The sequence below is a fragment of the Phoca vitulina genome, unplaced genomic scaffold, assembly GCF_004348235.1.
Source record: "Phoca vitulina isolate PV1807 unplaced genomic scaffold, GSC_HSeal_1.0 scaffold9, whole genome shotgun sequence".
Taxonomy (NCBI): Eukaryota; Metazoa; Chordata; class Mammalia; order Carnivora; family Phocidae; genus Phoca; species Phoca vitulina.
The window spans coordinates 263,506-274,570 of NW_022589712.1; the positions used below are offsets into that span (position 1 = coordinate 263,506).

The 11,065-nt window shown below is 58.4% G+C and overlaps 1 protein-coding gene across 1 annotated transcript; it reads left to right on the forward strand.

Moving 5' to 3' along the window:
* Nucleotides 1-632: 632 nt before the first annotated feature.
* Nucleotides 633-9,841, forward strand: DLL1 (delta like canonical Notch ligand 1). Its single transcript, XM_032407444.1, has 12 exons — nucleotides 633-712; nucleotides 1,424-1,824; nucleotides 2,028-2,324; nucleotides 3,078-3,138; nucleotides 3,376-3,633; nucleotides 5,588-5,648; nucleotides 6,137-6,267; nucleotides 6,373-6,542; nucleotides 6,655-6,871; nucleotides 7,937-8,738; nucleotides 8,913-9,030; nucleotides 9,157-9,841. Exons 2-12 carry the CDS (start codon nucleotides 1,771-1,773, stop codon nucleotides 9,160-9,162), a joined length of 2,175 nt encoding a protein of 724 aa, XP_032263335.1. The 5' UTR covers nucleotides 633-712; nucleotides 1,424-1,770; the 3' UTR covers nucleotides 9,163-9,841.
* Nucleotides 9,842-11,065: the final 1,224 nt, after the last annotated feature.

Here is an 11,065-nt window from a genome sequence, read left to right on the forward strand (position 1 = left end):
GTGGCCGAGAATCACTCCGGGAAGGACGTGTGTGTGTGTGTATGCGGGGTAGGGTGGTGGGGGGGGACTAGTCTGAGGCGTCGGGATCTCCCTGCTGGGGGTGGGGGTGGGGGAATCGCTTCCCAGACCCCGCCCCCACCAGCGGCCTCGGACCGATGCAGGGACACCGTGGGCGCGGGGACTCCGGGGTGCCCGGGGGCGCCGCGCTCGCCCCCAGCCCTGCCCTGCATGCGGGCTCTGCGCTCGCGCACGCAGAGTCGCGGTCCTCGGCCGGTGAGGGTTTGTCGGTGTCACACCTTCCCAAACTTCCCAAAACTGCCGCTGCGCTCGCCACCCTCTGCCCTCTGCTCGCGCCCGCCCCTTTCCTACCGTGCCCCCGGCCCCCGCCCCCCGAGGCTCCTCCGGAGGAAGAGGCTGCCTTGGAGAAGGGGCTGCCCCGGCGCCCCAAACCCCGGGACACGGCCCGCGCGGGGAGACGGCGGGCGGACGCCGCGGCAGCCCGGAGAGTTTCCCAGGCCGCGTCCGGCAGCTCCAGGCGGGCTGCACTCGGCGGGGCTGGAGGCGCAGCGCCGCCCCCGCGCGTCCCCGCGCGTCCCCGCGTGTCCCCGCGGGCCTCTGCGAGCCTGTGGCCGGCGGGAGAGCCAAGGGGCCGGGGCGGTGGCCCCCGCCTCGCGAGCGGAGAGGATTCTTGCGGCGAACATTTTGCAGGAATGTAAATGAGCGCGTTTTGTGTGGTGCGGAGGAAGGCGGGGGGCTGGGGGCGGGGGCAGAGGAGGGCCGGGGGCGGGGAGGTGTGGGGGCGGGGAGGAGGTTGCACATTTTACAGCTCACTGACCATTTGGCGATCCATTGAGAGGAGGGTTTGGAAAAGTGGCTCCTTTGTGACAGCTCTCGCCAGATTGGGGGGCTGCTCATTTGCATCTCATTAGCCATGCGGGCGGCCGGCTGGATATAAGGGCAGCCGGCGCCGGCGAGCGCAGACCTCGGCGCGCACCCGCGGAGAGCGGCCGGGCCGAGCGCGCAGAGGACGCGTAGCCGTGGCGCAGCGCCTCCGCCCGCCACCCGCCACCCTGCGCTCGGACCCCGTGCTGTTTACGTGGATGGCACCGGCTGGGTTCTTCGGAAAGACGCGTGTCTCCGCGGGGGCGCAGGGGACACGAGTTCAGGACGCTCCCGGAACGACCGCCGCCGCCGCCGCCGAGTGACAAGGGCCCGAGCCGCAGGGCGCGCCGCGCACACCCGCCGCCGCCGGGCGTCCCTGCGCGCGCTCCGCTGGGGCCCCGGGATTATCGCCTCGCCGGTGGGATTTCCAGACCGCGGCTTTCTAATCGGACTCGGAGGAAGCCTCGGCAGCTCTTTGGGAATTAAGCTGAATATCTGGACGCTTTCTCTCTCCCCCCCCTTTTTTTTTTTTCCTTCCAAGAAGCTTGAGACAAAACCAGGAAGCAGGGGACCCTTACCTACTCGTGGATTGGAAGAAAGAGGAGGAAAACCGAAAGTTGCGCTCCACTAGTCATCTCTGCGAGGGAGCCTTTTTTCTCGTGCATCCCCAGAGTTACCGTCACCACCGAAGGGCGGATCTACAGAACCGCAGCCTCCGAAGGAGAGACGAGGTCTTGAAGAAAGAAGTCCTGATTATCCCAGCCTGGGGCCAAGCGGCGGCGCTTTTCTGCCCACGCTTCTTGGGGCACGGCCACCCCCTTGCACTCCCTGCTGTTTTAAGACGAGAAAGGGGGGACACAGAAGATTGGGCGAGTCCAGCGGTGCACCATGGGCCGTCGGTGCGCCGTAGCCCTCGCCGTTGTGTCAGCCCTGCTGTGCCAGGTAAGTTGTGAGGTAGGGTCTCCAGGGCCCTGCTGTCAGGTAGGTTGTCAGTGGGGGTACCCCGGAGGGGACCCGGGGCGCCGGCCGCGCGCGGGCAGAGCGGTGGAGAGCAGGGCCCGCGACGCAAGCTGTCAACCCGAAAGCGATCCCCGGAGCGCGGGCTCCGCGCGCCCTCACGTCCCCGTCCTCCCCCCCCCCCCCAGGTCTGGAGCTCCGGGGTGTTCGAGCTGAAGCTGCAGGAGTTCGTCAACAAGAAGGGGCTGCTGGGAAACCGCAACTGCTGCCGCGGGGGCGCGGGGCCGCCGCCGTGCGCCTGCAGGACCTTCTTCCGCGTGTGCCTCAAGCACTACCAGGCCAGCGTGTCCCCCGAGCCGCCCTGCACCTACGGCAGCGCTGTCACGCCGGTGCTGGGCGTCGACTCCTTCAGCCTGCCCGACGGAGCCGGCGCCGACCCCGCCTTCAGCAACCCCATCCGTTTCCCCTTCGGCTTCACCTGGCCGGTGAGCGCTGCACCTGGGGGGCGGTGCGGGCAGGAGAGGGAGGAGCGGCCGGTGGCTCGGCCCCGCGCAGGCCTGGTGGTGGCGCGCACCGTCCGGGGGCGCCGGAGGCGTCTGCAGAGGGGTCGGCCGGGGCAGGTGGGCGCCGTGGTCTGCAGGGCGGCGGCAGAAGGGGCCAGGCCTGGAGCCTTGCCTCCACGCCCGGAATGCCCCTCAGGCGGCAGAAGAGTGACATCCGGTGCGCAGTGAGGCTGAGGACCTGGGACGTTCCGGGATCCGGCCTCGGTAGCTAGCCCCCAAGTCGGATGAGCCCCTTCACGTGGGCGAGTGCTCGTTTCCCTGTCCCTAGACGGGCTGGGTGTCGAGCTCGCCTGCTAGCCCGACAACCCCTAGCCCTCTCTGTGTAGTCCCCCACTCCCCAAGACTGACGACAGCCCCCTCCGGCCCTTTGCTCCTGCGCAGCCTTTTTTCTTTTCTTTTCTTTTCTTTCTTTTTTTTTTTTTTTTTTTAAACGTGATATCCTGTACTAACAGGCTGAAAAAACACGTCAGGAAACCACTCTGTAAAAAGTTCTTCCATTTCCTTAAGGAAAGTGAAAACAGGCAAGAGTTGTACAGAGACCTTCCTCTGGACACACTGCACACCCAGATCTGCAAGGAGGCCCTTAATGACTGGGTTGTCCCCAGTTGCCTCAGTTTTGGTTTTGTTTTTTAACATTTCTGCTTTATCTTATGTCTCCCCCCACCTTTCTTCCAGGGCACCTTTTCCCTGATCATTGAGGCTCTCCACACAGATTCTCCTGATGACCTCACAACAGGTAAAAACAAACCAAAAACCCCCAAACTACTAACTGCTCCCCAGTTAGTATGTATTCGATTTCCTATCTCCACCAGAAACAAGCTCCCGTACCTTTCATTCTGCAAAGTCCTGCATGAGGTTCAGGATGGAGGATCTTTGGCCTCCTGCCCTTGCATTACACATCAGTTCTGCTCCCCCAGTGTCCCCAGCCTCTGGGTTCTTAGTAGGAACCAATGGGAGCATCCTCTTCCTACAGAAAACCCAGAAAGACTCATCAGCCGCCTGGCCACGCAGAGGCATCTGACTGTGGGTGAGGAGTGGTCTCAGGACCTGCACAGCAGTGGCCGAACAGACCTCAAGTACTCCTACCGCTTTGTGTGTGATGAGCATTACTACGGGGAGGGCTGCTCTGTCTTCTGCCGGCCCCGAGATGATGCCTTTGGCCACTTCACCTGCGGGGAGAGAGGGGAGAAAGTCTGCAACCCTGGCTGGAAAGGCCAGTATTGCACTGAACGTGAGTTCCTGCTTCCCTGCCCTGACCCACTTCCAGGCAGGAGTTCCCGGGCAGTGGGGGAGTGTTCTGTGAGCTGCTGGGATCCTGGGACTTCAGCGCTGCAGTACAGCTCTGGTGGGGAAACCGAGGCCAGAGAGCTGGAGAAACTTGCTAAGACCTCACAGCTAGCCAGTGGCAGGGCTGGGGTCAACTCAGACATTTTAACTTCCGCTATGGGAAGCTGCCTTTCTTAATCAGGGAGGATTTTGGAGACAGGGCCAGGGGTCAGGAAGTAAGCCTGAGGGAGAGGGAGGGGAGGAAGGAAGGGAGGAACAGAGAGGAGAGTTTGTGTGTGTAGGGGCATGCTTTAAAAAACGAGTTCTCTTTGCTGTGACAGTGTCTTGTTGGAAAAGTGCTTCATTTTCTCTCCAGAGTTGGTGTGCTTGGCCTCTTCTAATATTTGCAAATATTCTGTGTGATGCACACACACCGTTACTGACATTTTCACTCGTGGGGTCTGTGGACAGGAGAGAATGTGTGTTGAGGCCTGGGTCTGCCAGGGCTGCATGCGGAGGGGCCCACCCGCCAGTGTTGGGCACTGTGCCCATCTGCTTGGGTGGGTGCTCACACAGCACCCTGCCTGGCAGAGAAATACCTTCACAAAAATGAAATAGGCCCTGCCTGCCCCATTATTTGGTATTCTCCAGGCAGGCAGGGTGGCTGCCCAGGCTGCAGGAAGCCAGGCCCTAGAGTGGAGGAGGCTTGCGAGGTTTCTGCTGGCTCCTGGACCCGGTTCAGGTTTGTAGGCCTCTCTCCAGCCTGCTGAAGCTTCACACACCTAGGTATCAGGTTTCCTTCTAGTCAGGGGTGGAGTGGGTCCTGGGACTCCCCAGAAACCCTTAGGAATTTTCCTTGTCCTGCCCTGTAGCAGGTGAGCCTCCAGTCCCTCTTGGTAGGGACTTGCCTGGGAGGTGCAGTTTCTCAGTTTTGATCCGCGCCTGGGGTGAGGGTAGGTCTTCACATTCAGCGTCATTGTTTTCAGCTCCGCCTGGGCCTGAGCGGGCTCTGTGGTCTTACAAACTTGCGGAGCAGCTTGTTGATGAGTTTCACAACCCAGTGAAGGAAGCCAGCTCAACCTCAGCCCCCACCCCCGCGGGGACCTCTGGCCTGCCTGCTGCCTTGCATCCGTGCTCCCCTCCCTCCTCTTCTTCGCTGCGGGGTAGCCATAAACTTAAACTTTTTCCTTCTTATTCAAACACTGGAGTCTCTCCCCGCCCCCAGCTAGCGCGTGCCATCGATTAGATCTCTCTGGGGATAGGCGGCCAGAACGCACGCCAGCTCCCATTGGTGGAAAGGGCGCGCGGGGGCGCGCGCGCGCGCGTTTGTGTGTGTGTGTGCGCGCGTATGTGTGTGTGTCTGTGTGTGCGTGTGTGTCTGTGTGTGCGCGCGCGCGCGCGTGTGTGTGTGCGTGCGCGCGCGCGCGTGTGTACACGCCGGGGGTGTGGGGGCGCGAGGGGGCGGGGGAGGCGGTATTGTTGCACTGGGGCAGCTGCCGGGGGAGCGGAGACAATGGAGCAGCTGTCTTGCCCTGGTACTCTGCATACCAGCTGTCCACCCTTATCTACACACACACTTTCTGGGTATTAAGAGGTGGAGCTTTGTGCATAGAATTGGGAAGTGGGGGAGGAGGAGGGGAAGGACTTCTGACCCTCTCAGAAGAAAAGGGGATGGGTGGGGGTGGGGGCTTCCGTGCTCTTTTGTCCTGGAGCCACCGTGTTAAGAAGAATGCTCATCCCGGGGCTGAGTCCACAGTTTCTGGGCAGCACCTTCAGTACTCCGCAGATGGAGATGAACTCGGCTGGGTTTGCCAGTTGAGCTGCACAAGTTTGTCTCACCCACGTGTGGCAGCCACCCCTGCGATGTTGGGGAGCCACTTGGGGTGGGGCTTGACCCTTTGTGCTCTCTTTGCTTGCAGCAATCTGCTTGCCAGGATGTGATGAGCAGCATGGGTTTTGTGACAAGCCAGGGGAATGCAAGTAAGTGTGCAAAAGTGCTTTTTCCCTTTTACACCCAGAATACTTGTAGCGTAGCGCTGGTCAGACTAGCTGACTGGCTGGGTTGGAGCGGTTATTCTGGTGTTTCTCCTTAGTATATGGATCGAAACATGTAGGGTCGTGGGGTGTCAGCCACCTAAGCTCCTCAGGGGATTTGGGAACTTACGGATAGCAGTTTGCGAGGAACTGACTTAGAAGATGAGTCCACTTCAGGGACTCTCAAATGTTTGGGCATATTAGGACCACCTGGGGAGCCCCTGAAAAGGCTGTCCCAGGGCCCTCATACCCAGAAGTCAGACCCTCTGAGGCTTTGGTGTGTTGGAAAGCCCCCGGGGAGACTCCAGCGTTCTGTCTCGTTTGGGAGCCAGCAGCACTGCTGCTGCTGGAAGACAGTGTCTTGTGAGTCCGTGGTGTGTCACTGTGCGCCCGGGGATGCCAGTGTCCGCCTGACTGTCCTGCTGTCTTCCTAGGTGCAGAGTGGGCTGGCAGAGCCGGTACTGTGACCAGTGCATCCGGTACCCAGGCTGTCTCCACGGCACCTGTCAGCAGCCTTGGCAGTGTAACTGCCAGGAGGGCTGGGGCGGCCTCTTCTGCAACCAGGGTGAGCCCCTCTCCCCATCTGGCAGCCCTGGGCTTCCCTGGCTTTATCGAGGACTCTGAGTTTAACCCTGGACTTGCCCTCCCCTCCTGTCTCTGCCCTGTGCAGACCTGAACTACTGCACACATCACAAGCCCTGCAGGAACGGAGCCACCTGCACTAACACGGGCCAGGGCAGCTACACTTGCTCTTGCCGGCCTGGGTACTCAGGGGCCAACTGTGAGACAGAGATCGATGAGTGTGGCACCAGCCCCTGCAGGAACGGAGGCAGCTGCACGGTGAGTCCAGCCACAGTGGGCCCTCCTGCTGAACGGGGGCCTGGGTTTGATATGGACGATGTGGGCCTCTCGGAGCAATGTTTGAGAGCTCTTTCTCTTCTCCACGACACAGGATCTTGAGAATAGCTACTCTTGCACCTGCCCGCCTGGCTTCTACGGCAGAATCTGTGAGCTCAGCGCCATGGCGTGTGCCGACGGCCCTTGCTTCAACGGGGGGCGGTGCTCAGACAACCCCGAGGGAGGCTACACCTGTCGCTGCCCGGTGGGCTTCTCTGGCTTCAACTGTGAGAAGAAGGTGGATCCCTGCAGCTCTTCACCCTGTTCTAATGGTAGGAGGGCAGCCCCGTCCGCTCTGAGACTTTGTCAGGTGGTCAGCACTGATAAGAACGCATTAGAAAGCACATGCGTTTGCTTTCAAACCGAGCGCTTCATTTTGCAAGCTACCCTGAGTTTATGGAGGCTTTCAACTAAACAGTCAGAAACTCTTCACAGAAATTTTACCCTTGTGTCTGGAGATGCTCAGGGAGCAAGAAAGGCAGGCAGGAGTGTGGATTCTCACATTCTGCGGGGAAAGCCTGAGGCCGAGAGGTGAGATGACTCGTCAAGGTCATACAGCACTTCAGGTGCCCGAGTCTGGGCCATAACTCAGTACATCGTGCTCCAATGGCAACCCAGCCTCTCTGTTTTTGGAGGGAAGCCCGGCTCGGCTCTGTTACCCAAACATCGCCGTCTGGTGTGTCTGTGTGTGCGGAAGTGTGGTCTGTTGACGGGCCCCCTGCGACTGTGTGAGTGGGTAGAGGAGCGAAGCTGGGCCCCAGACAGGCTGGGCCACGAAAATTGATGGAGGAGAATCACTGTAGCTTTGCTTTCCACGTGCCGTACGGAAGGCGTGGCAGTCCTGCGCGGTCTAGCTTTGCCTCCCGTTTGTTTCTATCCACGGAACCAACAGAAACACCGGACACTTCATTTTTAGAGGCAGAGTAGTGGAGGTTTAGCAGACTTGGCTTTGGAAAGACAGAGGTCTCTCCCACTCCCTCCTTTCTTCCTTTTTCTTTCTGTTTTCAACCCTGCTCTTCTCACTAACTGTGGAGCCATGGGCAAGCACATCAGCCTCACTCAGGCTCCGTTTCCTCATCGGCATACGGGGCCTTTTGTGGGATGTTGTGAAGGTGAGTGCGGTAATTCAGCCAAAACATCGTGCGCAGTGCTGGCGAAACGTAACTGCTCAAGAGATGCTAGCTGTCCCAGTCACCGTTTCTTGAGCTAGACCAGACGCCTCCCCCGGGCTTGTGTTTGAAGTAGCGACCACCCCGTTCAGGCCACAGGCGGGCTGGCTTGTCTTGCATCTCTGGGGTGTGACGCAGGGGCAGACACAGATGTGTCCTGTGTTCCAGGTGCACAGTGTGTGGACCTTGGCGACGCTTACCTGTGCCGCTGCCAGGCTGGCTTCTCCGGGAGGCACTGTGAAGACAACGTGGACGATTGTGCCTCCTCCCCGTGTGCCAATGGGGGCACCTGCCGGGACGGTGTGAATGAGTACTCCTGCAGCTGTCCCCCGGGCTACATAGGCAGGAACTGCAGTGCCCCCGTCAGCAGGTGTGAGCACGCGCCCTGCCACAATGGGGCCACCTGCCACGAGAGGGACCGGCGCTACCTGTGTGAGTGTGCCCGGGGCTACGGGGGCCCCAACTGCCAGTTCCTGCTGCCGGAGCCCCCCCCAGGCCCGGTGGTGGTGGATCTCACCGAGAAGTACGTGGAGGGCCAGGCCGGGCCCTTCCCCTGGGTGGCCGTCTGTGCCGGCGTGGTGCTGGTCCTCATGCTGCTGCTGGGCTGCGCCGCCGTGGTGGTCTGTGTGCGGCTCAGGCTGCAGAAGGACCGGCCCCCTGCGGAGCCCTGCCGTGGGGAGACAGAGACCATGAACAACCTGGCCAACTGCCAACGTGAGAAGGACATCTCCGTTAGCGTCCTTGGCACCACGCAGATCAAGAACACCAACAAGAAAGTCGACTTCCACGGGGACCACGGGGCTGATAAGAATGGTCTCAAGGCCCGCTACCCTGCTGTGGATTATAACCTGGTGCAGGACCTCAAGGGTGACGCTGCTGCCGCCGTCAGGGACCCTCACAGCAAGCGGGACACCAAGTGCCAGGCCCAGGGCTCTGCAGGGGAGGAGAAGAGCGCCCCAACGCTCAGGGGGTGCGTGCGGTGGGCCGGGAGGGGCTGCGTGGGAAGGCCCGCCTGGGAGGGTGCCCGACGCTCGGGGTGCTGCGGGCTGGGCAGGAGGGCCCGCGGGCGTCCTTTCACCCGGTGCTGGTCATTTTCAGAACTGTTTTCACAGCTTGTCATGGTTCTCTTTTCTTTTCCTTCTAGTGGAGAAGCATCTGAAAGAAAGAGGCCGGACTCTGTGTATTCTACTTCAAAAGACACAAAGTACCAGTCGGTGTATGTCATCTCCGAGGAGAAGGATGAGTGTGTCATAGCGACTGAGGTCAGTGTGCAGTGCGAGGGACTGTGGCTCTCTGGGGCTGGTCGGGACGGAGGCGGGTGGAGAAGTCAGAGGATGCTGACCTCTCCCGGGAACTAACTTCCCGTTCTGTCTCGTGGGCCCCTCCAGGTGTAAAATGGAAGTGATATGGCAAAATTCCCGTTTCTCTTAAAAATAAATAAAATTCCAAGGATATATGCCCCAATGGATGCTGCTTGAAAGAGGAAAGGGAGACCCACGGACTGCTGCTGAGAACCGATTCGGATGGAGCCGGTTCCCTCCCGGAGGTCGGCCGGGGACGCGGCGCGGGCTGCAGCTCGGCAGCGTCCAAGGGGGCCTGTTGCACTGCCTTTTAGGATGTTTCCATTGCACTATGGACAGTTGCTTTTTAAAAAATATATATTTAAATGAATGGACATAATTACTGCATAAGAAGCATGCACTGCCTGAAGTGTATATCTTGGATTCTGATGAGCCAGTCTTTTCTTGAATTAGAATCACAAACACTGCCTTTATCGTCCTTTTTGATACTAAAATGTGTTTTTTCTAGGTGGAAAAAATGTGTGTTATTTTTTTGGGCTTGTAAAAATATTTTTCATGATATCTGTAAAGCTTGAGTATTTTGTGATGTTCATTTTTTATAATTTAAATTTTTGGTAAATATGTACAAAGGCACTTCGGGTCTATGTGACTATATTTTTTTGTATATAAATGTATTTATGGAATATTGTGCAAATGTTATTTGAGTTTTTTACTGTTTTGTTAATGAAGAAAATCCTTTTTAAAATATTTTTCCAAAATAAATATTATGAATGACAACGAGAGGTGTATTTACTCAGCGCTCCGTGGAGCAGACCTGGGCTCACTCCCTGAGGACAGAAATGGCTTCCTATCGTCTATTTTTAACATCTTTGCCTGGCTTCACTGGGTTGATGGAAAGCGGCTTTGCTCACTCCTCTGCCCTCCTCTGAGAACCATCCATGCCCATCGTCAGGGCAGCCCGGGGAGAGGCCGAGTGTGGCCCCTGAACTCGCTGGGAATATCACGGGCACGCGTTTGATGGCTGCCAAGGAGCCTCAGAGCTGGCCACCTTCTTTCGGAGCCTTCTGTCTTTGAAGGACTGGAACAAAGCCTCATTTGGGATCAAATACCCCTGAGACACTTGTGTATTGCCATGGAAAAGGCTCTTTGTCTCAGAATAATACTTATTCATCCATTTGTTTATGGGTTACTTCCAGTCAATTCAGAAGAGTTGGTTGCCTTCTAACTCAACAGAGGTGGGGGGACAGATAGCAGTAAGATAGAACCGCTTTTTATTGAGTGCTGACTACCAGCCCCAGGGTAACCCCTCCTCCTGGGGCTGTTCCCCAGAGATGGTGGTGTTACTCCCTCTTACAGTTGAGGAAGCTGAGGGTTGTGGAGGTAAGTTACTTGCTCAGGTTTGTACGTGGCAGGATCAATGTTCATATCTGGGCAGTCTGGCTCCAGACCCTCGCTCATTCATTATTTATTGTCAGAGATTTAATAGACCCCCTCACTGGTGCTTTGGTGGTGCCAAAGGGTCAGTGCCCAGGGTCAGCTCTCTAAGATGACAAGTCCACGTTGGGACAGGTGGCTTATTTCTGGGGTTGGAGCGGAGCCGGCAGAGGAACAGAACTTCCTGGCCTAATTACCTGAAGGGAGGACGTTAGTGACCTGCTCTTGGCCTCTGTCCAGTGACGATGATAAGCTTCTGTCGCTGGTGCTTACTGTAGAGTTGGAAATTGTGGAGTTTTCTGGGAAGGCGAGGCAGGCACGTGCGTGGTAGCCGTCCACACATCCGTCCTTACATATACCCATGAGGGGGACCACGAAACAGCACCAGGTAGGCCCAACGGCACATGTGAAGCCTCGGGACACCCCCACTGGTGCTTCTGTATGTGACCCAGTCTATCCTGACCCCTCGGGCCACCTGGGCTGTTACTTTGGAATAACCCCTGACAGGCAAGGTCTCCACTGGAGGGATTTCTCCATGGAAGGAAGTCAGTGGCAGGGCCAG

Excerpts from the sequence above, each read along its gene's own strand:
- DLL1 (XM_032407444.1), top strand. The coding sequence starts at position 1,771 with ATGGGCCGTCGGTGCGCCGTAGCCCTCGCCGTTGTGTCAGCCCTGCTG. Across the intron at positions 1,825-2,027 it reads TGTCAGCCCTGCTGTGCCAG|GTCTGGAGCTCCGGGGTGTT; the intron begins GTAAGTTGTGAG and ends CCCCCCCCCCAG. Across the intron at positions 6,872-7,936 it reads CTCTTCACCCTGTTCTAATG|GTGCACAGTGTGTGGACCTT; the intron begins GTAGGAGGGCAG and ends CCTGTGTTCCAG.